General features: G+C 52.4%; 1 protein-coding gene across 12 annotated transcripts in view; it reads left to right on the forward strand.

Annotated features, from left to right (window-relative positions):
- The window catches only part of LOC144126208 (uncharacterized), a 140,629-nt gene that overhangs the window by 16,624 nt on the left and 99,301 nt on the right, over positions 1 to 24,704 (forward strand). For 10 of the 12 annotated variants that reach the window (XM_077660229.1, XM_077660231.1, XM_077660221.1 and 7 more), the window contains exon 2: positions 12,314 to 12,498. In XM_077660229.1, coding sequence (XP_077516355.1) covers positions 12,449 to 12,498 — 50 coding nt within the window. In that variant the 5' untranslated portion in view covers positions 12,314 to 12,448. Of the gene's footprint in view, positions 1 to 1,005; positions 1,085 to 12,313; positions 12,499 to 24,704 lie in introns of all 12 variants that reach the window. The other 2 variants (XM_077660223.1, XM_077660232.1) reach the window with 1 other exon arrangement.

The following is a 24,704-nucleotide window of genomic DNA, read 5'->3' on the forward strand; positions in this document are numbered from 1 at the left end:
TTGCGCCTCGAAGACGGCTCGGTCGTACTCCAATGGGTATAGAAAAAGTTAGCGCAAAACTTAGACGAAGACAGAGAAGAAACACACGAGACGACAGACGAGCTCTCTGTCTTCGTCTAAGTTTTGCGCTAACTTTTTCTATATCATGCAAAGCCAACTTGCCCGACAACACGCTCTTCTGAATTGTACTCCAATGGGCGTACCCTGCTTGATATGTGATGATTCAGGAGATGCGACGAAGCAGCCACAGCAGCAACTCATGCCGTTGCAGCAGCAGCAGCAGCGGTAGTAGTAGTAGTAGTAGTAGTAGTAGTAGTAGTAGTAGTAGTAGTAGTAGTAGTAGTAGTGCAGTTAATGTAGTAGTATTCAGTAGCTGTAAAAGATAGGCAAGTGCTAGGGCAAAAGCGAGCCGTCCTAAAGGCTTCTGCCAACATCTGCTGCGGGAGTTTGGAGTTGCAATTACGAATCATATCAAGTACAGCCATTAGCCTTGCAAGTTGCAATTTTTTCTTGCCTCTGGACACTGAGCACCGCATAAAGCGTTGTAAAGAACGCAATGCACCGCGAAAAGTGTAAAAGGGCTTCGAACTGTCGTCGCTCCCATTGCCTCTTTCTGACTGCCCGCTTGAGCCAGGTGTGTACATATCAGGCAGTGAGTGGATCCAGGGCGTCCTCACACGCTGTTGAGCGTGGTAAAAAGGCGACCTACCTGTTTTCGAGCACGGGCCGGCCATTTTTCAGGCACCACATTTTGAGCCGTTCCGCTCGGCCGAAGATTTCAATTTCAGATAGTCGACTCATAAGGGTCGTTACGCGAGTCCCGGTGGGCGAGGCCTGTCCCCAATTAGGCGCTGCGGAGGGGGCAAGGGCAGACCTCGCCGACAGCACCCGGGGCGTTGATTGCCGGAGGTACTTACGGAGTCACGTGCGCGGTCCGGATACGCCGCCTCCGTGCTGCGGCGTGTGCGGCGAACACCTCCCGCCTTTCCTTGGCTCCTATTCCAGATTCTGTGACCGGGTCCTCGCCGAACACAGCGCCGTGCAAAAGGACAGCGCTTTGAAGAGGCGGTCCTCCTCAGGCGTGGTGCGTTAATGAAGTTGAGATATCTTCTCTGGATCTTCTTGCCGTACAAGGCCAGGCTGTACGATGTTTTGATGCGTTATGTGGAGTAGTTCGACTAAGGAACCCCAGGTTGTCGAAATTAATCGGGAGTCCTCCGTTACGACGAGCCTCTTTCTGTCTCTCTTCTTTCACCCTCGAATAGTGTCTAGAAAGTGTGTCTTTCGTTGACCTCTTTCTTCCTTTCTTCTTTCACTCCCTCCTTTATCCCTTCCTTACGGCGCGGTTCAGGTGTCCGCCGAGCTACGTGTGACAGTATACTGCGCTACTTCCTCTCCTCAAATACGAATTTTCATTCCATTCATTTCTTTAGTTTGTTTCATAACGTTTAGGAACTGTTCCGTCTACATTCACGCGAGTCTTAGCCAGTGCAGGCTGTCTCTTGCAGCCCGAAAGATTTATGGGCTAAAACTTTATTTTTGTGCGTTGCTGTTAGCGAATGGATTTTCGTTTGTGGCATGCACCTCATACATTCTGTGCAACTTTTCTTTTTATGCCCGCATGTTTCGTTGTTTGGTGTGATGTTCATTGAATTTGTGTGTTAGCAGTTTTCCTTTGGTATTATAAATTTCAAATTTATTATATAAATTCGTGTCATTCAGAAACGCAGTTGATTTATATTTGTATTTTCCTGTACTTTCCAACGAAAGATTTAGATGCGAAAGAAGCTTTACTAATACCTCCAATAAGAAAACAAGTTCTGTCAGGCAGCAAACATTTTTTTTACATGTAAAGTTATTTTATAGGTGCGAGTATTGAAAATTTTAAGCGCTTTAGGCATTAAACGTTTCGCCCTTTAAAAAAATTTAAAAAATTCACATTTCAGGATTTTAACTTTTTTCGTGTTGCACGCATAACGTGACAAGTATTTGCCCAATTTTCGTGAAATTGTGTATGTGACATGTATAATTCCGCATTAGAGTCCAATATTTCTGTCTAAAATGTTTGTTGTCGAAAGGTACATTCATTTAATTCCATTTTACTGCGTTGCATGTTAAGGTATAATTTTCAACGTAGATCGAATTAATAAAATGGACTTGCAAAATAAAAACGCCCAGAAGTTAGGAACGGAAGGAAATAAGCTGTCAGTTGTGAGGAACACCCGACGAGGAACCCATGGTTCGCGTATCTGGCAAAGCAAAGTCGAAGCCGATCTTAGTTGGAGCGAGACTGGCATTGCATTGAAACTAGCCTCGTATGTCGCTGACTGCACCTGCAGTCTACAACATGCGTGCGACGTCGTTCGGGCGGCAGAAAAGCCGCGCTTCGAAACTCGCTACGAAAGGTGCTCCTCGTTTGGCCCAGCTTGCAACACCGGCGGCATGAGAGTGCGTTCCCAGGAAGAAATTACAGAGTGCACTTAAGAATACTCACGTGCGGTGAATGCCAAAGCATGCACGCGGGGTGTTCGGCTGCGGCGATTGCGTACTATGTACTCTAATGCAGTGGACAGCGAAGCTGATCTGTTCGCGCCGCCCGAATGGAAATTGATGAAGACGACGATACCCAAACCCAGCGCGAGAGACTGGCAGTTTAGCACGCGGAGTACTTGCGCTGCGGTGATGGCAGTGCTCAGAGCGAGCAATAACCTGCGTCGATGCCAATGTTGAGTGATCGGGCAAAGTTGAAACGTTTTTGAACCACAGCGCAGCTTCAACTGCGGCTGCCACTTTGAATTTTATCGTATTTTTATTTTGCTCTGCTACTGCTGTAACCTTTTTTTTTGTTACCATGAAGAGGAAATAAAGAAAAGAAAAGCGGTGATGGCGGAATGTTCTAATGAAGTGGCCAACGAAGCTGAACTGTTCGCGCCGGCCTGGGTTCGAAACCCACTTCGGGAGGATTTCCCCGCCCAGGATTTTTTAAAAGTTATTTTATTTTACTTTCTTTTCTGGTAATGTAGGCACTGCCGATGACGCCATGAGGTCACGTGGGTTCTGGGTCCGTTTCTCGTGTGGACGGAACGACGGTTTTGCTCACTGATGGACCATATAATGTTTTCGCATTAAAACTGCGGAGTTCATCGCGTCGCAAAGCACGCGCCAACGGTGCGGCTGGCGGCACCGCCTCTGTTGCGGACCACAATGGACAGCAGAGCAACACACCCAGACCGGGCATAAACGAGGAGGGCGTGCGTTCCTTGATCGGCCGGCTCGATCGAGTGTTCGCTTCCTTTTTACGCCCCGCTGTGGTCGAGCAGCGCCGCGGATTGGGAGGAAGACGCCTCACTCCGGGATTGACGCAGACGTGTGCGGCTGGAGAGAACACGCGGCGCATGGCACACACTGAACGGGGCGTCCTCTAGCTCGCTGCGTGCACTGACCTATATTGTGGTGCTGTGCGCTCTCCTGGTCTGGTCTGCGCGAAATTCTCTTACCGTGGCTCCTCGCCTTGCAGAATTGGCAGTGTGTGCAGTGACCTCTGTGCGAGGCTAATGTATAGATGCAGTAAAGTGCAATTCGCACGTGCTTGCGTTTCTTCGGGCTATATGCCACGAAAAATAATTCGCGCTGAGACCGATGAAAACGTGCAGCACTGTATGCATTCCATGCAAAGAGGCATGCGCGCATATGTGCTGAGAAGCTGCAATGGAACCTGTCGGAGGCTTAGAAAACATGTCCGGCGAGGATCATTGTAACGGTACTGTTATCCTTTGACGACTGCCTTACTTGCACTGCAATCAGATCGCCGCAGCTCCTGCAGCATGCACCAGGCAATGGCCAGCGGAGTTACACGCGTGTTTGCGCAGCTGAGGGCATTCGCGGGCCGCACAGACAACTTCAGGGTTTGAACGGAAGGCGAGGAACACAGGCGGATGCATAGGCCACTCTGGAAGTGCGGTAGCTCTCATTTGCACCTTGAATTACTGCCACTTTTCTCGGCGAAATAAGCAGTTCCACAGAGTTCTTCCTGTGGGAACTACTTCGAACTGATGTAGGCGAGTGGCAGTTTGAGCTAGTTGGTTCAGTGATTAACAAGCGGCAGAGCAGATCCGCCCGAGGCTAGGAGTGCGTGGAGCGCATCGGACGACATCGATCACACGTTGGCGGTTCATATACCGCATCGCCGCCGGCAGTCGCCTGCGAGGTCGCCGAACCGGACTCATCATTCCATCCCGACTCCGATGCGTCTGCGCCCGCAAAGGCGAGTTACAAAACTCTTCTCGGGCCGTGGCATCAAACAAACACACAAGGTGGCGCATCACAGCCTCGGTTGCTTTTGCTCCATTAAACTCAGAATAACTAAACATACAAGGTACGCGGGGTCGCCGCCCACCCAGTGGGCCCCCTGGCAAAGGGTCGGCAGGAAAACTCTCCGTTCCTGCTGCTTGAGTTGGGCGGCGCGTCTCCGCCTATTTGCCGCTCGCGACTTTGCGCCGAAACAGTGCTTCGCTACGTCACTTGAAAAGGAAGCTCACTGACAGGGTTTCATGCAAGAACTCCCCTAAATGAGCGAAATATAGCATCTCAGTTCGGACTAGTTGGTCCGTGATTTCTTCGGTACCCTGCGCAGCGCCCGTCTGTTCGATTCTTTTTGTCCCTCGTCTTTATAGCTGGTTGCGCTGCAGCTGGGTCTAGCACGCGGCATTACCAGTGGCCACCGTCTCTGCGTTGACTGCGAAGCGCAGCGTTTTGGCGGGGTCCGATGAGAAAAAAGAAGTATAGATGACAGTTCAGAGGTTTGGGAGGAGCGGCGCTGCAGTGGTACGCAGCTGGACAACGTCTGCTTAGTAGTTGTAGTGCGCGTAGCTCGTTACCGCAACAGGCCGATCCTGGACACGCATTCGCTGAAACGGCAGCGAAGGCGCCAGGTCAGCACGGGAGCAGCGACACTGAAATGCAACCCCCCTGGTCGCGGTGCCTTTGGCTTCGCATCGTAGACGTGGTATACGTCATCCTATCTGGGCGGGTGATCGCTCCTGATCCCACCGCGACCCTGTTCGCGAGGACGGCGCTCTGGGCATCGCAGGGGTCGCGCGTGCGCAAGCATTATTCATCGCCGTTCTCGCATGGCATGCAGGGCGAGCATGCTTACAGCGACACTGGCATAGCTGCTCTGTGCGGGAAACGAAGGCGAGCAGGGTGCGAGCGGGTGTTGATCGATGTTGTGCAAACTGGTTCGATCAGCTCCGAGGCGCGCGCGACCGCGCATCCATCCAAGCTGCGAGACGAACAGAAAGCACTGCGGGCTACTCGGTGTCTCCGCACCCGTTTCCACTTCCTCGCATTGGGTCTGCGTGACACTCACGAGAGCGGCCTTCCTGCCCGCGGGGGCTCCCTTATTGATCGTATGCTGTGTGTTAGACGATGTTAGCATAAATCGGGCTGCGACGTCTAGTGCACGTATACAGAGCCCCAGGTGGATAAAATAAAAGGAACACTGAAAACAATATGGTCTAATTTTTGTTCTCAGTAAAAAATAGATTCCATGGCTCTTTCTGCAGCTTTGTAGTTATTCGCGGGGTAAGACGAATTTAAAGCTGAGAAATTCAAAGATTGGACATCAAGACCGAAAAGGTCTGCGTGAACACCGTTTGGAAGCGAGTGGCTGAGTAGCTATAGCATCACGGAGCTGTACTGAATAGCAGTCGTGACGCCACAGCTGTTTTCCCGCGAAAACACCCAGTAGCGTCGATGCGTGTATTTTTTTTGCTTTTTGTAGCTTATAAAAGCTCCGTTTCTGGTGGGATTGGCCTATTCGTTACATGGACGCGATAGTCCTCGCTGTTCCTTTAATTAGGAGCCCTTTATTTCTGCCTGTTCACCCTGATTGAAACAATTAGTGCGCCTTTCTCGTGGTGGATCGTGGTGGAGGGCACTCGTTGGGTCTTCCCCTGATGCCTCTGAGGTGTTGGACAGAGCGAGACATGGAAACGATGCTTGCATTTACTGCTTCTATGGCTTTGAGGGGCAATACAGGAGCCCCGATGGCCATGGACCACTGTTGCCAGCTGCTGTTTTGGTGCGCAATGTTTAACGTCTCGAAGCGACGACACACTGTCCTATGAGGGGCGGCGTAGTGGAGGGCTGCGGTTCAGCTTAGATCGCTCGGGGCTTAAATCAATCCGGAGCCCTCCACTGCTCCGGATTGTATCTATACAAGAGCAAAGCGCACCGCTCTTCCCCATAATTGGCCGGCTCTCGTGGGCGTATACGCTACCGCGAGCAGACACGGGCCCTTGCGTAAGCCCGTGCAGGTGACGCGAGGGAGCCAAGCGGCAGAGCTTGGCAGTGCACGTGAGCGTTCCAGCGCGACCGAGTCATCGCGAGCACGTGCTCGCGGATCCAAGAACACGGATGCATAAAGAATCCAGCGCCCGTGCATCTTACGTCGGTGGCAGTCCGAGGAACGAGCCGGTCCTGCCGCCGAGAAACATGCGCGCCGCACATCCGTCTCGTCCTCTTGGCGCCGTGTTGCAACATGCGCAGCTTGGGAAGCGAGCACGGCACGTGTGCCTGCTGCACTCACGCTAACGAGTGAGTGGGCATTGCCGTGGCTGTTAGGTCCGGCTAGGTTGGGCAACTAAAGATCAGCATTTTGAGCCTCTGAATCTCGACGGTACAGGCAAAGGTACCGTATACGAGAGCGTATACAGTTGGTCGCTGCATTATACAAGTGTTGCCGGAGCGAAATTTTCTAGTCAATAAAATACCAGTAAATCACAGATCACTGCCGGGCTAGTGCCTTGCACAGCTGTATGAATGAACAGACAATCCAGAAAGGGACCTCGCACTACATTCTGAAAATCCCCATTCGGAATCGCGTTCGTGGCGTGTGTTGAACGTTTGCCCTTCGTGAACGGAAAGTCCGGGCGTTCTCTGTTACGCAATTAATGCCACGCCCCTTCACTTACAGTCATGTCTTTAGGGGTGTGCGAATAGTACTTTTTCCAAGTCTAATCGAATACGAATCGAATATTTTGCGAATACCTCGCTTCTTGTGTGAATAATCATATAAAGCGAGTAATCGGGCGAAACAGCGAAGCTCTACGATACACGGGCAGTCTCAGTTCAAACTTATGTACGCAAATGCATGCCTTCGCCGAATGGCTCTGCTGAGTGCGTTTTCTGGGGTACAGTCTTTGTCAAAAGTTTGGAGCCCAAGAGGTTCGCTTCTAAGCCTTGTTCTGGGACTCCTGTAGCATTCGTGGAAGCCTTACCCAATGGAGGAGGCAGGACCAGAAATGCTCCTACGTTCAGGAAAGTCCGAACGCGGCAGATGCATTACGTACCATACGGTGTGGCTCTTAAGCAACCCCCTTGGTCTCCAAACTTTTGACAAAGGCTGTACATCACTTCCTTCTTGTCGCTCGAAGGTAAGTCGCCTTGATCAGAATAAATTGACTTAAGTCAGGCTACAGACTGACAGGGTAGACTCACCTGATAGCAAATGACATTTTTACCGGAAACTGCCTGCCGACAGCTACAGCCGGCAGGCGGCAGACTATAGTCGGGTGGATCGTACCCTGACTCGTTTCTCTACACAAACCACAGGAAGCAATTCACGAACGTAGAAATCGCAACGACCACAGCAGAGTCAATCACAAGGGTTGTCTGCGATCATATATACTTACTGCGTAGTTAGTCGATAAACACGCGACAGTCGACAGCACAGTGCGAAATGGGCGTGCAATTTTTCACTCAGGTGTGGTGTTGAATGAACACATTAAGGAACAACAGCTGCTCGCATGCTTTTGAGGATCCTTCGAAGCTTACGTGTACACTTCCCTCCAGCACACAACGCACCGAAGGTCTCACGCTCGCGTTATCGTCACCGATGTATATGCGTGAGCGAGAACAGCAGTTCTGCTCTGCAGTCTGCGGCTGCCCTCGATGAACTCACGTAGTCTCTTTCGCACCCACGGAGCTTGCAGCGGGTTGCAGCCGCACGCGATGCAGCGGAGAGTCCCCATCGAAATAGTGGGGGGCGGAGGCGGCCTGCACTTGCACCTTGCCGCCGTGGCCACTGGTCTCTTGACTTTCGGTTTTCGGTTTCCGGCCGTTATTCAGGTCTTTGGAAATGGCGCGTCTGATTGGTCGGATTGCAAAGGCGTCATAGAAATGACGTCTCGGCAGTTCATTTTTCACAGTCGCTTTGAACCTCGAAGGGCTTCGGGACTATGAGGTGCGATTTGCTCAGCAACTCAGCCACCTTTCTGCGTAGGGAAAATAATAAAAAAAAACGTCGGTAGTGTTCCCGAGAAATAGTCTGTTCATTTTGCATAGTTTGATATTTCCTTTTAGTGCCCTTTTAAAATCAGTGATGGAGGAATTTTACGAGAGATGTGGGTCACAAGAGGTCATAGCGCAGGTATACTGCTACACAGTGGCAAGCCTAAAACACGGCACCGCATGACAGGTGGTGATGGCATAATTTAATTGCTGGCTTGCCTAGCGCAAAATTAAGCGCTCCGCCCCGCGCCTCTGTCTGTGTCGTCTTTCTGGCGCAACAACAAATTACAAACGGAGGAGATAAAACCATCCTGGGGCTCATTTTGTGCGCAGGGCTCGTGTACTGCCCCGTTCAGAAGCAGGCGTGAGCTCGGCATTTAACGCATTTAGAAATTTAGACGCAGTAAACAGCTGCGGCACCTAATAAAATAGCTGGCGGAGAGCAGGTGCTTTTACTGGAGATAGGCGCGCTCAGCAGCAGCGGGTTTATACCGACGAGGCGTTCTACCTCTGCGGTAGAGTCTAGCGCGCGGAGAGCGCTGCGAACACGATGCGGTACGTGGGCTCTCGTTTCGCGCGCCACGTGTCACGTCATTCCACATCGGAACCGGTCCGAGTGTGCGGAGTGAATGAAACCCGCCTCTCGCTCCTCCATTCATCCGTGCCGAATCGGGGAGCGATATATGACGGCGAGTGGGCATCCCTCAACGCGACTGCTGCCTTGCTTCTAGCGGTGTGCACTGGGACTGCGGAACAGGCGGGCGTCATTGCTGTTGCACGACACGTACTGGCAGGACGTTCCGCATATGCTACCCATGGACAAAAGCATGCCATGCGTTCCGGCCCGGATGGTAGTGAACAGTGAGCCGATTGTATGACAAGGGCAGTCACGGCGCGAAAATGACAGCACGAACACAAGGGCTGGACACACGCAGCGCTTAAAACGGGTGAACTTCATGCGCGGGACGTGACACGCGCGCTCCTGCGTATAGTAACGCTCGTAACGCCGCAGCGCTCGTGCGTTTCGCAGAACTGTCACAGGACAAGCGCTCGAGTAGTGTTCTAATTCATCGTATACCGTTTACTAAGTGTGCGTGCTGTGTGCTTGTGATTATCGTATACAGTTGTAAGTGTAATCCCCTCTGCGATGCTGAGGGGATTACATGCCACGCATGTGTCGTGGCCCTACGTGGCCTGGACACAAGCGCGTAATGTGAGGGCTGTGCGGTAGCCCTGATACCTTAAAGGGTCCAAACTCGCTCGCTAATAAAGTTTTCCATCCATCCATCTGCTATGCTTTGTTACCATCCCTCCTGTCTTTGTTTCACCTTCCTGTCTTTCAACCCTGTCCCTTCCATTTCTGCCGGCTGCAGCCGCGGCCGGCATCCATCTTTTCAGTTTCCTTTTTGCCTTACTTCATCACTAAAGCCCACCGCTGCCTCTGCTGCCGTGTAGCGTTGGAAAACGCGGTGGCTCACGCGGGAGCGCTTCGCCAGTGACCGGCGTGTCGTGTCGGGAGTGGCGGCTGCCTGCGCGGTGTCGGCCCCGTTTGCGTGAGGGTAGGCAGACGCACGCTCTCCGCGCAGCTGCCGCCTGGGTCACTCGGCTGATGGGCCGTTCAAAGATGCACGCCGGGGCGAGCGTGGGATGCCGGCGCGGTCAGCCGCCGTAGCGCTCCGAGTCGGAGCTGGAAACACAACAGCGCGTGGCCGCCCCCGCGTTTCAAAGTGCGTCATGCGGTTGCATTGACCAGGCCCGAAAAATTATGGATCGGAGGCCGTCGCGCAGTCTGAGAGCGGAGGGATATTCGCAAAATCGCGCAAAACCAGAGCCTGACTCCGGCTGAACAGCTGAGTAAAGTCTTCGATCGAGACCAGCTTCAGATTGCTTCTGTCTCACAGGGAAGGCTTATTCACTGTCTGTCGTCGGAAAGTTGTAATTGTAGGCTCATAAGGCGATCGCGACTGCAATTTTTGTTTCTGGGGCGTCCCTCTCGCGAACATAAAACGGTAGGCTGTGAAGGTTTGCGGCGCCGTGAGTCCCAGTATAGATTGGCTGAGTTCATTGTGTGTGACACTAAGCCGTGTCTCGAAGTGATCTGCTCTGCCAAAACTCATAAAGATTAATGCTCTTGAGAGGCACTGCTGGTAGCAACCACTTGGTCAGTATATTCAAATATAGATCTCTCGATTTTACCAGTTGATCTATTCGTGATCGGAAGCGCGCCAGGTTTGCTTAGTTTCCTTGAAGAGAATGGCGAAGGAGGCTTGCAGGCTTTCTCCACAGATGTAAAGGGCTTGTGTTATTATCTGCCGACCTGCTGTGATCGTTCAAGTTGTCACTGAACGCATTTTAAGCACATTCGGGTGCATCAAATTTCAAAATGCGTACTGTATTGCGGCGGTGGCCTAGTGGTCTGAGTATCCGCCTCACGTGCGGGAGGTGCGGGGTTCGGTCCCCAGTGCCGCATGGGTACCTACCGGTTATACAGTGGGTACAAGCGTTCCCATGGTCTGGTGCTCGGCTTCTTAATGCTTGGGAAATCGGCCTTTGACCCCACCTTGAGTAGAAGTAAAACCTTGTTCCATGGCGCTCTTTGGCCACAGATGCCCTTACGCCATAAAAAATCCATAATCATCACCAAAATGTGTACTGACGAATGTGAACTGTCTTCTGAAACTTTTGGGCTTCTGACTTCGTTCCGCTACGGTGACCTTGAATGGAGACGTCTGCGCCCAGAAGGAAGGTCGATAACGAAATTAATGATGCCGATAAGGAAAGTTTCCGACGTGTCCATGATCTTCGGTTTTCTAGTCATTTTCAAGACGTCCAGAAGTGCGATCAAGGGCCTCGTTGAAGCAGCAGCTGCGGTTTTTGGACCTACTTCTGTTTCTCAACAGCAATCATCCATGCTACAGGTTCGACCTTGGCTACCCGAAGGTCCTGCTGCCGCGCACCTCCTCGCACTCGAGGTTAGGGAAGCGAGGTGTGGCCTTGGGAACACTGAAAGGCGCCCTCAGAAGGCGCTGCTGTCAACAGTTTTGGGCCAGCTTTGGTGCCCAGGCTGTATGCCCGAAGTCATCCGCTATACCCAAGTGACCTTTTGCAAGGAATCGCCGAGAAACCGCTAGTTGGACTCCGTCATAACGAGCAAAACCTGGAAGGAGCCAACGAGCAATTGTCGGATGGTGGCTATCCCGTACATCTATTCCTTTTTCATACACCTCCAAGGTGGTTCAGCCGCCGTGGCGTTCGGCTGTTGATTCCAAGGTTACGGTATCGAATCCCTGCCGCAGCAGCCTCATTTCGTTGGCCTGACAGGCTTCTGGGATGTTGGTGAACCCTGGGTGGTCTGTATCCGGATCCCTCCACTACGGCGTCCGTCATATGTAGCCCACGTGCAGCGTCGGGGACGTTCTCACCATACCATACCATACCGTACCATACCATACCGTACCATACCATACCATACCATACCATACCATACCATACCATAACCATTCCCACAGAATTAGGAGCGGCTCCTCTTGCCCACGCAGACACGAACATTGTTTTCATACCATGTGAAAGGCCACGCGACATACATATAAGCAAGTGGTGTGGGCATGCCTGCGTGTCTTATAGGACCAGCGTGTCTGACTCGCAACTAAAAGGTCAGGGGTTCGACTCCGGACTAATTGCCCAAATATTGTCTTCACCGTAGTTCATAATTACTTTGTATACTTACATCTCCTAATGACACTTCTGATCACCACTTTTGTAATGTTCTAATCACTTTTCATATCACAGCTGCACGTGTGACGTCTCGACTAATCCGGCTTTTGTGCACACACCGGCGACGACGCCAACTACGTCGGGTTCTGCGCTAAGCGGGACCTTTATCGCCATCTCGATAGTTAAAACAACGCGCAGACGGGCGCGCAGGCACAGGCATACACCCGCTAAAGAGGGAAATGCACGCAGCAAGAGTGTGAGGTGGTGGCAGTTTGTGTGCAGTCATCTGAGCAGCGGTTTCTCGCAGGCTGCCTCGGGTGCGAACCTGGTCGCGCGACCCGCCCCCCGCCGTGGCGCCGGTGGATGACCTGCTTTGGGCGGCGCGACGCTCGCCTGCACGCCGGACGCTGGGGAGCAGCGGCTAGGCCTCATCTCCGGCATCATGCCTCGGTCGCAGCAGCAGCAGCAGCAGCCGTCGGCGGCCAGCCTCAAGTGAGTGTTCCTCTACTCGCGCTCAGTGCAGTCTCCGAGCGCGCGTCATTTGAGAGATTTCGCACACCGGAGACTTGTACCGGTTGACCGGACGCCTCCTGCGCACGCGCAGTGGTCCTACCCGGCCATGCCCTTGCCACTGCGCGTGCGCAGCTCCTGTACGTGAAACCGGTATAAGTCCCCGGTGTCTCTCTATTGCTCACGGAAGGATCGGTCATGAAGCATGAAGCAAATCGGATGTGCAAGTACGAACGGGCTCAAAGTAATAATAATAATAATAATAATAATAATAATAATAATAATAATAATAATAATAATAATAATAATAATAATAATAATAATTGGTTTTTGGTGGAAAGGAAATGGCGCAGTATCTGTCTCATATATCGTTGGACACCTGAACCGCGCCGTAAGGGAAGGGTTAAAGGAGGGAGCGAAAGAAGAAAGGAAGAAAAGGTGCCGTAGTGGAGGGCTCCGGAATAATTTCGACGATCTGGGGATCTTTAACGTGCACTGACATCGCACAACACACGGGCGCCTTACCGTTTTTCCTCCATAAAAACGCAGCCGCCGCGGTCGGGTTCGAGCCCGGGAACTCCGGATCAGTAGTCGAGCGCCCTAACCACTGAGCCACCGCGGCGGGGCAAGGGCTCAAAGAGAACTTTCTCATTTTGGGATAAAATTTGTGTTTACTTCTGCACCGTTCTTGAAAGCGAAAGGTAACTGGAACAATGCGCAAAAACAAAAATTAAAACATGGTCCTCTCTCACATATATGGGAGGGGGGGGGGGGGGGTAACTGTCTGCCGCGTGTTAAACATCACTTCAGTAAGTCAGCGCCCAAACCTATCAAGTGGAAGGATGGTAGAAAAACGTTTCGAGCTTGAAGGAGTTCGTATGACCCCGACTGCGCTGCTTGAAAGCAAACGGTATGGTTTGAAGACTTTTGGCCAAGGCGGCTGCTGCTTCCACATCAAGGCTGCCGTACAAATATCCGGTAAGAGGTTGTCAGCGTAGAAGCTTGGAGCTTTGCTCGGAAGCACTCTTAACGCCCTCACTTACCGCTCACTGCTGATACGGAGGTCACCGGGTTTTAGCGCGGCTGATTTCAGTGGTGCAATATACTAATGCGGTAGTTTTTTGAAGCCTCGTCACGTAAAAACCCGGGGTTGTGGTCTGTTACAAAATTTGCTGATTGGTTAAGCCAGTTTTAAAGTGATCAGGTCATGTGACGTGCCACCTGCCAACCGTCCTCCTCTGTCACTGCCTCCTTCTCTCCACCTGTCAACCTTGTGCGGCATGGACAGAAGAACAGACACACGAGCGCCAGCAAGCGATCAGTGATTAAGTAATCCCCCTAATTTCTTTCAGTAGGATGAGCGGCGTTTCTTGCTTTCACTGCAGTTCCAGCTGTAGGATATTTCTTACGAAAAAAAAAAAATTATGAAAAGAAAGAGCGCAGTAACTCTTACTTTTCGCTAGGCCTCTCAGCCGTGCAGAGAAGAAAAGGATGGAGGAGGGAGTGAAAGATGGTGGAGAGAAAGAGGTGCGGGTAGTGGAGGGCCCCGGAATAATTTCCACCACCTGGGGATCTTTACCGTGCACTGACAACGCACAGGACACGGGCGCCTTTCGCGTCCATCGAAATGCGGCCGCCCCGGCCGGGATTCACCACGGGTTCCGAATACAGACGACAGACACACAAGAAGCTTCGAAAGACGGAAGGCATTCGATTGTACACTTTCTTAGCGTGCTGCTGAAGCCTACACCATTCTCAAGAGCCGGCCCGTCCCTTTGCATGCAGCTTGTTGGCTGCGCAGTTTCATGGCGCCCGAGCGTTAAATCCTCGGCGGCCATCTTTCTGTCGAATCCGTACCTGCAGGAACACCTTCGCTTTTTGTGCTCCACTTCATTTTTTTTTTGCCAACACTGCCTCAGACTGACACGCGGTTCTCTCGGTCGCCGCGCACCTCGCTAGCCCTTCGGCTTCAGCGACAGCTAAATTGGCCCTTTTGTGCCCGCCGGCTTGCAGTGCACATATGGCCGTCGTCGAAGGCCTTTCAAGGTACGGAGTCCAACGAACAGAGCACTCCGGAGGGAAGACTGTCTTCTGTGGAACGGGGTCGACAGGGGCGGTGCGTGTCGCTGGGTGGTGACGGGCAGGCGCGCGAACTGGAGGGTCTTGCTGCTGTTATCTCCTCCGTTTTGCGCCTCCGGTTCAGCCGTCCGAATCGCTAGACGTTGGCTCCTTTTCCGTCGCGTCTCGGCAGGGGCTGGAGGCCTGGCTGCTGCGGCATCGCTTGTGGAATTACCTGCAATCTGTGTCACAAACCCAAGAAGACGACTGACCGAGAACGGTGGCCCGAGCGCTAGTCCCTCGCACTCCCGCCTCCCCTCTCTCCCTCTTTCTGGCCTTTGTCTCTCGCACAACTAACCTTCAGTCACAACGTCTGCAACTACTTTTGTGGAAACGTAGGCTATGCTGCTAACGCATGAAAAAATTTCGCCGAGCAACACCCATAAAACGGATGCTGTAGTCGCAGTTACAACCTTTAAGATAGCACGAAGTGGAATAAGCGATACGACTACCGCCTTTGTTCTTTTTTTGTGTTTTTTTTTTCCAAAAGGGACACTGATGGTTTATGGTTTATGTGGGTTTAACGCCCCAAAGCGACTCAGGCTATGAGTGACTCCGTAGCGAAGGGCTCCGTGAATTACTGACATCGCACAGTACACGGGCCTCTGGAATTTCGCCTCCATCGAAATGCGACCTCCGCGGCCGGGATCGAACCCCCGTCTTTCGGGTCAGCAGCCGAGCGCCATAACCACTGAGCCACCGCTGCGGCTAAAAGGAACACTGAGAAGTTTAAAGTTGGCTTGTATCGGTAGGGTGCCGCGTTCTTATCTCGCCGGAAACGCGGTTTTTGTGAGCTAGAAAATAGCAAAAAACGAAATACAGGTGTCGCCATCAGCGGCCGATTTCGTAAGTAGAATGCGTGCGTCGGCTCCGATTTTCTCGCGGATCCCAGAGGCTACTCTGCGCAGCCATTCACTTTAAAAGGGTGACACTTTGAATGAACTGGCGGGCAGGTTATTAAATTCAAGTTTGTCTGCGATAAATGAGTCCCTTGTCGCCGGGAAACCGTGAACATGCCCAGAAAGAGCCAAAGAATCAATTTTTACCGAGAACAGTAATATTGCTTGGAGTATAGTCCTCAGTGTCCCTTTAAATGTGCTACATATTCTCGTCACCATTGCTGACGGGAAAAAAATTAATAATAATGGTGGTAGTTATGGCGAAACAAGATGATAGCGGCTGTTCAGAACATTCAATCCCGACAACGACAACGTGTCGCCGAAATATTTCTTTCAAGGCTCCCTTTTTAGTTGGCCATGTTTTTCATGTCCGTCGAAGATGTCAGTAGCCAGTCACTTTTTTTTTTATTGAGGGATAATGGATGAACAAAAATTGTGGCCGGTCAAGGCGACGAACCTCATGACATTCGTCCTAAGCCCGTGCGAACGTCATTGACACTCACCAGCATGATTTGCGTAAAGAAGCAAAACACGAAAAACCAAGCTGATCCGTGGTGGCAGTCGGTCTAGCAAACTTTTTGGCAGCATCAAATTGAACCAGTGAAGGACACACTCAGTGCGCCCGAACTGAACACGGACAGTCGTCAGCAGGACGCGGATACTAAACATGATTCAAACTGAGTTTACATCGCCCCTATCGGCGCCGCTGAGCGTCCTTAGACCGGTCTTGATGGAGGCGTGAGACCATCGGCAGCAAAGTCACGAGTGTGGTAGCACGTACCGTTTCGTTGTTCACTAATAGATTCAATAGATTTAAGTGTTTTCTTGTCAATGTAACATTTTGGCGCACTTAGCGTCATCCGCGTGTTCGTATACTCATTTGTCGGTGGCCATTGAAATTGGCGGTCTGCTGGCAGGGGCGTGCGGAGGGGCCCTCGCTGGCTTTTAGCCGTTGGCCTTACTGGGCACGCAACTGCAACTACCTATGATAGAAGGGATTTAGTGATTTAACCCTCGTGGGAGCTCGTAGAGCGTCTGGATATGAGATCCACTCAGCTACCCAGGGGGAAGCTGTACGGTGATGGTGATCGAACTGACGAAGGCAAGTTTTGTCGAAGACAACACAGATCGCGGAAATGACTGAGTAAGTCTGTTTTTGTGCATCCCTCTCCTTGAGACACGACTTGCAGCGCTTTCCTTGTTGCTATGGGAGCGCCGCGAAGCTCGTCATCGCGTCGGTTGGGAGGCGCCGAGAGGAGACGCTTCTCGGAGCTGTCGCGGGGCGCGGCGGAGTGTTCGCACGGCGGGCTGTTGCGCGGAAACGCGCATCTCTGCAGGCGCGATAGGGAAGGGCGCAAGGTCATCGCCTCTTGCGCGCACCCAGCGTAGGTGCCCCTCTGCCGCCGCCGACTGACTTGCTGGTGTCGAAGGGAAAAGGGCACTGGTTGTGCAGCAGCCGTTGCCATTTCGGGCTGCCGATAATTGGCAGCCTGGCTCTGCCGCCGCAGTTATCGCGAAAACGGTTTCAGTGTCCGCACGGGATGGCTGAGTATAGGCGAATGTAGATGTTTTCATTTATTTTTACAGCTAGCAACGTGGTGGGGTTGTGGCCGCAGGGCGAGGGGGTGGGAGACACTGCAATAGCTACCCCAGCGGGAGCGCGAGAAACTAGCTCTCCCGCCAGCATTTGTTGTCAGTCATGTTCTATCGTATGCGATTGTAGGAGTCCTGGCATCCCACTATTGTCTCTGCGTAGCCGCCGCCAGCCTCTCGCGGTGTTCTCTTTCCCTTGCGAACAGTGCGGAGCCTACGTTCTCCGACGTTCGCATTTCTTTTGATCACGCTCCTGTACTTCGTGGTAGCAGAAAGGTGCTAGAGTCGCCCATGATACGTTGTAGGACGACGCTGACGTATTTTTATTACCACCCACGTAAAGTCGCGTTGAAAAGAAATTGGAACAACGTAGTGCGTAGGCACCGCGTTGTTCACATATCTTTTCATCGCGATAGGACGTGGGCTGCTGTGCTTGTCCGCCGGCCCCAGTGGGACCTTTTCGAACCAGTGCTTAATGGAGCTCACCAACACGGGGTCCTGTGACCTCCGGTGACTCGAGCCTGGTCCAGTGACCTCCGACAGGCGTACCTTGCGTTGACTGCCCACTCTATCTGGCAAATCTCCTCCCTCTGCTCACTACCTCTACCCAGCTTTACCCTCCAGAAGCGTCCACCCATTAGCTAAATTCATAGACACAGTAGGGATGTGATCAGTGTAAAAGAGAAATGTACAACCATACCGCTGACGCAGTTTGTTGCGTCACATCGTATGATCGTGTGTGTAGTCCCCTTTTTTTCACTCTTTCGTTTATAACTTATTTTACGCGGCCTCGGTGCCTTCTGCGCTCGCGCAATACCCGAGTGGCGGAAGGCTGATACAAATAAAGGGCAGTTTCTGCGAATGCCTGCGATCCTGCGAAGTGCGCTGGATCGGAGTGATGCCGAGTTAGATTGGTTTGACGAAATATCGACTCAGCACCAGCCCTATACTAATTCCGGGACTTTGTCCCCGGACGTACTTTATTGGAAGCGGTTGTTATGCCTACGCTTCGAGGAGATGTTGGGAGGGGAGGAAACTGTGCGCTGTAAACGCTGGTGCACGCGCTTTTCGGAAGCCTGCCAGGCAAGCACTTTCTGCGTACCTGCCTGATGCAGCGCACGACGTATTGTTGGGGCTGTTAACAGAACTCTCCAAAGTACAGTGTAGCTTCCCGAGCACATTGGCCATCAAGCTTAACGCTTTAGCGAACGCCTGCCTATTATTTAATATCTTGCGGATGCGAACAGAAGCCAAGCTGTGTAACGCATCCGCCGCACGCGGAATCGTGCGCGGGTTTTCTCTCGGACTGGTCTTGTTTGCGCGTCGGGCCTTATCGTACCGCGTCGGGTTGCACGCCTCTTCCTGCTTGCCGTCCGCGCGGAGAAAGGCTACTGCGACGCGATCGGAGGATTCGAGTTGCGGCCTCTCGCGCGTGACTGTTGCTCTAGAGGCGATAACGACGTCCGGGTCGCCGCCGATGAGGACTCCGTGCTTCTGGCGGCACCAGTGCGTGCTCGGAATCGCCGTACCACTCCCGCGGATGTACCCCGGCAGCCACAGCGCAGCTCCGCTCTCTGTCTGCAGGTCGTGCGGCGTGGACATCGGCACACTTGGCGCCTCCGTGTGTCGGCCGCGCAAAGCTTTTCTTGGAAGAAAAGATTGCAGACGATCAATGCTATTGATGCGGCAGAGTATGCGTTAGCATTAGTGTCCCCCTGGAGAGAGCAGCCGCTCGCCCCGATCGAATCCAGCACTTCGAGTGTGACACGCCGTACCCCCTTTCCACTCTCCGCCACCCGTCGACTCCCAACAGCGTGTTTATCCCACCCTCGCTTCGTTTTCTCTCGCTCCCTTTCACTTCCTCCTCTCCTTTGAAAACAGAGAGGGGTATTTCCCTCTCTCCACTTTGGCACCTGCCTACCAACTCTTCAGACGGGCCGACAGATTTTTCCGACAAGGAGTTCTAATGCTAACGCATTGAAAGCGCTGCAGAAGACCACAGGAGAGGACACGAGACACTGCGGGACAACTAGAGGCTGGTAATGCGGCGCATCTTGAGTTCGCCTGGCGTTGAGCTTTTACTATTATTTTTTCGTCAACAAGCTTAGCAGCAAGTTCTGATGGACAGCCGTAACCTTTTTATGCGAAGGCGTTTTTCTGGGACTTCCTTAGTCCGCCAGCTGATTGTCAAGAATTGAAATAGCCGAAATCTCCGGCTTGGGGTAGCAAGCATTCAGTGCACTTTGAAAGGACATGTCGGCAAGCATGGTGTTCTTAATTTCCAAAATCCTTCGTAAATGCGTACAGCAGAATACCCTCTGCAGGCAAGCTTTCCTCGAAATCCGTCTACTCGTCCGCCTGCACGGCAGCAACTTTATTTGAGCGGGACCTTCGATACTCGGTCCGGCGGCGCGAATCAAGGCGACGGAAGGCCACACTCTTTAACAGCATACTATTATGCCCACGACCGGCGACAGGAATGAGGGACGCCCGCTGACAGACCAAATTTGTCGGTGCATGCCAAACTTTCAATACGCAGGTACCCTATACAAAGCCTAATGCTGCAGCCTATTTATTTGATTTGTTTATTTGATTTCTCAAGGGTTTTCATGTTGAGACATTATGTGGGGAATATTTGTGTATTTGATTCCTCAAGGATGGCATGTTGCGACATTACGTGAGGGATATTTGTTTATTTGAGGGACATTTATGAGTCGAAGTGACAAGTTGTGGATTTCAATCTCGCTGTCCGAGTGCCCCCGTTCCCTGGCGTTCCTTGAACGGAAAACAGGAGGAAAACAGAACTGACATCTTGTGCGACATCAAAAATTCGCAGTGAGCGAGAGACAGCGTCCTCTAACCCCTCCTACAAAACTCCGGCAACAAACAGCAGTGACCGACCTGGGCTTCGACCTACATCCGTCGGTCTCTCCGGGGGGTTCGCTTGGCCGCGAGCCCCGCCGCTGCACGCGAGACGAGCCTGCGTGGCCCCGGGCGCCGCATCGATCCGTCGCGGCGGGCTTCACGGCAACGCCGCCGCCGGCCACGCCCTGCGAGCGGGGCTTCTTCCGCGGCCGCCGGTAATGGCCCTGGCTTTCCGGTGCGTCCCTCTTCGTGGAAAGGCGAAGCGACGAACGGGGACCAGGCAGTCGGCCTTGGGGAGAGGGGGGGGGGTTCAGTGCTCTCTCGCTCCGCCACCCTTTTGCTTCTCCTCCTTTCTCTCTTTAGCCGCCTGCAGCACCGCGGGCCTTCACTTCAACCCGCAAAGGTGACCAACGAGTGTGCGCGGTTGGGCCAGCTGTTGCGGGTATGGGAATACGGTGAGAAAGTAGCGCGTTGACGCAGGACTCGAGAAGCGGCACGCAATGCCACGTTAGGGCGGATTAGGCGAATGAGTTTCCATAATAAAACCATGCTTACGCTCGTTGTTTCCACAAAAAGTCAAAGAAATGCATGGTGCAACCGTTTCTAGATTACCTTGTGATACGTTTTGCTAACGATTCGTGTCAACAAAATGGGGCACACTTCGTTTCTTGGCTGGTCGAGTGAATTGTTTTCTAAGGCATTTAACGTGGTGGCCTTCGTTGCTTTTCCTAACTTTGCTGTCAAGAAACAGTTTCTTAAAAGCTGCTGATGACATAATATCACCATACCTACGCCAATTGAAGTCGTGCGCGATAGTTATTCCTAAATATTTAAAATTTCATTAGCTAGTAAAATAGTTACTGATAGAGTACCGGAAGGAGCGAGCGGGCAAGCAGTCTTAAAAGGGAGGATCGAATGCACTGTTGAAAACGAAATGCTGCGTGAAGGGGTCGTATTCGTTTGTTCGCGTGCATGTTCACGCCCTCTATCACGGCCCATGCACGTTGTATGGAACTAAAGTGATCGGTTGAAATGTTGAAAGCTCTATGTCGACTGGAAGGAGAAATTGTAAATGATTCCGATGCTTAAAAAGCAACTACGTGCTCTTAGTTAACTTAGCCTAAGTTAACTTAGGCTCTCAGTTAACGGGCCACATGCGCAGAATACCACTGGCAGATAAGAAACCGCGTGGAGGGGAGAACGTGGCGCAGGCAGGCCGCGCACCTTGTGTCATGCGTTGCACCACCCTTCGAGATTGTATTGCACGCTTCTATTCGTCGTGCCAAGCGTGCATGCGTCGCGATGCGCGTGACCGGTCGCAAAAGCCTCCCCGTGTTCCGTTTCGTGCGCTAGCTCTGCGCAGCGCTGCGTGCCGCCCGTGAGAAAGAATGGGTCGGCCGATATCGCTGGTTGTGCCGCATGGATTGGCTGGCACCGGCTCAGTGGGGGTTGCGCAGTGGGCGGGTGAGGAGCACGACGCGAGGGACGCGCGCGAAAGGCGCCGTGCGCTGCCCTGTCTTGCTTTGTTGAGGGCGACTTTTGTAGCGACGCTTGCCTTCCAAGGGCGGGCAAAGTGCTGCTCCTGACTCCTCGGGATAGCGGGTAGCGCGCACAGCCCATTGGCACAGCAGCTAGCACAGCACAGCGGAAATATGGGTGCGCTCAAAAAAGGCAAATGTGAAAAGGTCTTAGCAACCGGTGATTGTCCTTCTCTCTGATGGTGGTGCAGCTGCGTGCCGGGTAGTGGGTCACGGTTCGTATCCCGCGCACGTGGTGACTGGGCGCAGTGGTCCAGTGGGTACGGGGCTCGGAACCCCCAGCCCTGTCACCACCGCGAACTCTGTATTCCTTCGTCGTGATGTACGGGCTCCGCGCGGTGGTTCTGTCTTTATGACATGCAAGCCTGATCGAAGGCGAGCTGGGAAAAGCAAAGGCAGCGGTTGCCACATCAGCGGTGAAGGGCAGGTCTACTTCTCTGTTGCATTCCCGCTCCTGACGCTGTCCTTATCGAGCGCTTAATAGAATCTAGCGGCATAGCGTGCCATGTATGTCGTCATGCAGGCGTCAGTGCAATGGCGCAGAAGATTTGACAAAAGCATGGCTGTCGTTTTTTAAACGAATTAAGTCAAAGGTATCACGCGAAGCAGGTTTAGAAAAGGAAGCATCGTGTCTGGTCAAATTACTTGAACGAAGATATCTTAGGAGCACTGTCCTCCGCGGGCGGAGAGCGTGCTCCACAACAATGCTCTGATGAGGGAACCTTCCGCCCTCTAACGCGCATTGTTCGTCGGGTTTGTGGGGAAACCATTGGCGTTTCTCGCAATCGACTGAACCGCCGCTGAAGGCCTAGGTGGTCACATGTTACTTGGCCAGTCGATGAGAGACGGAGTCTGCCAGCTGGTGCCCGCGCGCGGCTTGTTTCATTAACTTTGAGGCAGCAAATCCGGAGGCCATGCACGTTTGGGAAAGAACCTCTCCCGTGCTCGAAGCCAGTGGTGCCCCAACCGTCGTGACTCACTGCTTACGGAGTTCCGCTGCTGAGTACGAAAATATCGGATTAAGTCCCAGCTGCAGTGGCCGCGCTTCTACGATAGTGACATTCAGAAGACGACGTCCATGTGCCCAGGCGGCCGAAATTTATCCAGAGCCCTCCGCTGATATACACGGCGCCTCTTTCACTCCCTCCTCCATCCCTTCTCTCACGGCGCCGTTGAGGTGCCCGCCGAGAGGCATGCAGTCACAGCGCCTTTCTTTCCCTGATGGACGATCTTCATTCTGGACGGTCATTCCGCGGGGCAGTCGCAGCACTCAGGCGGTATATGTCGCGTCGTTGTCTGACCTAAAGCGCGACTCATGGGTCTCGCTGCGATTATTATACTTGCTCACTTTTGTAGCACTTCTACGTCGAGAGCTGGGCATAGCGGCGAGCTTCGGACCACTGTTGGTCGGCTGGTCGGCAGTCACCACGGTTACGGCACACGCTTTTGCGCCCCACCGCCAACGAGGAGTCGAGACCAGCCGACAGCTCATGACTCATGAGTGCCGAGGAGGGCACCTTGCGGCCTTGCCGCCCCTTCGGCGGCCGCGTGGTCACGCCCCCGTCGTCACGCGCCCATTGTTATCCCCCACTGTGTCCCTCGTGTGCGCTTCGAGCGTTTGCACAATTCAGGCGCGTCCTGTCGCCTCCTTCTCAGTGTGCTTTGTCCTAATGGTGCGAACGGAAAACACCCGTTTCACCCGGACCCTGCCGCAGTCCTCGAAGTTTTTTTGCAGCTCAGCCGTTAAGCGCCCGTTCATGTTCTCAAGGTGGAACTGATGTTGCACACTGCCTGCCTGCGGTGGACGCCGTCGAAATGGCCTTCTTCGATCGCGCAGATAAAGTATTGCCTACGGTCGAAGCACGCGTAATTTCTTTTTTTCTTCTTTTTTTGTTACTTGCAGCTTGCGACAAACGTGTTCATTTGGAGCGTCGCTTCTGTCGGCTTCCGATTTCATTTCCAAGTCTTTCCTCGTTCTTCACATAGCCGCCTTGTCCCTAAAACCACGAGGAACGCACAGTGCTCTGCTTTTCATTTTTATTAATGCTTTAACATTAGGACGCCCATGATCGCCGAAAGTCTCCTGCGTTGGCGTGTGAAGTTTCAGTTGCCATGAGGCAGTGTGGAGAGAGAGAGAGAAATCCCCCTCTCAACTGATTTGAAGTGTGTATATTATGCGATGGCGTCCGAGCCCCATGTCTCCGTACCTACGTCCGCTGATGTCACACTTCGCCACCTGCCAAGCTTGGTACACGGAAGAGCCAGCTGCGACCTTCGTCATGCTCGCCCTCACGATCGCCGCCGCTCTGGCCTGAGTTCACGAAGAACGCGGGAGTTCAAGTTTGCGTCACCACTTAAAGCGCATGCGTAGTCGCAACACGAGCCGAAATTTGCTCGCATTTGCTAACTAGTGTATATATGGTGAGATTAAAAATGAAATCGACTTCATACTATGCGCTAAACCTGACATCATTCAGGATGTGGCCGTCCTCGGAAGGGTGCGTTGCAGCGACCATAGAATGGTAAGGTCTAGAATTAGCTTAGACTTGAAGAGGGAACGGAAGAAGCTAGTGAAGAGGAAGACCATTAACGAGTTAGCCGTAAGAGGGAAAGCACAAGAGTTTAGGATAGCGCTGCAAAACCGATATTCGGCTTTAACTGAGGAAGATGATCTTGATGTTCATTCAATGCACGATAATCTGACGTCAATAATTACGGAGTGCGCAGTAGAAGTAGGCGGTAGGACAGTTCGAAAGGATACCGGGAAGCTATCTCAGGTGACGAAAGATCTGATTAAGAAGCGCCAAAACTTGAGGGCATCTAACCCTACCGATAGAATAGTACTAACGGAGATATCAAAGTTAATAAATAAGCGCAAGGTAGCCGACATAAGGAAGTTTAATATGGAGAGAATCGAGCATGCTATAAAGAACGGAGGTAGCCTAAAAACAGTGAAGAGGAAACTAGGCATAGGTAAAAACCAGATGTATGCATTAAGAGACAAGCAGGGCAATGTCATTAACGATATGGATAAGATAGTTAACGTAGCCGAAGAGTTCTACACAGACCTGTACAGTAGCCAATGTAATCAGAGCGCTAATGAGAAAGACAGCAGTGCACAGCAATGCGTCATCCCGCCAGTAACGAAAGATGAAGTAAAGAAAGCCTTAGAATC

Source organism: Amblyomma americanum, chromosome 3 (assembly GCF_052857255.1).
Source record: "Amblyomma americanum isolate KBUSLIRL-KWMA chromosome 3, ASM5285725v1, whole genome shotgun sequence".
Lineage (NCBI taxonomy): Eukaryota > Metazoa > Arthropoda > Arachnida > Ixodida > Ixodidae > Amblyomma > Amblyomma americanum.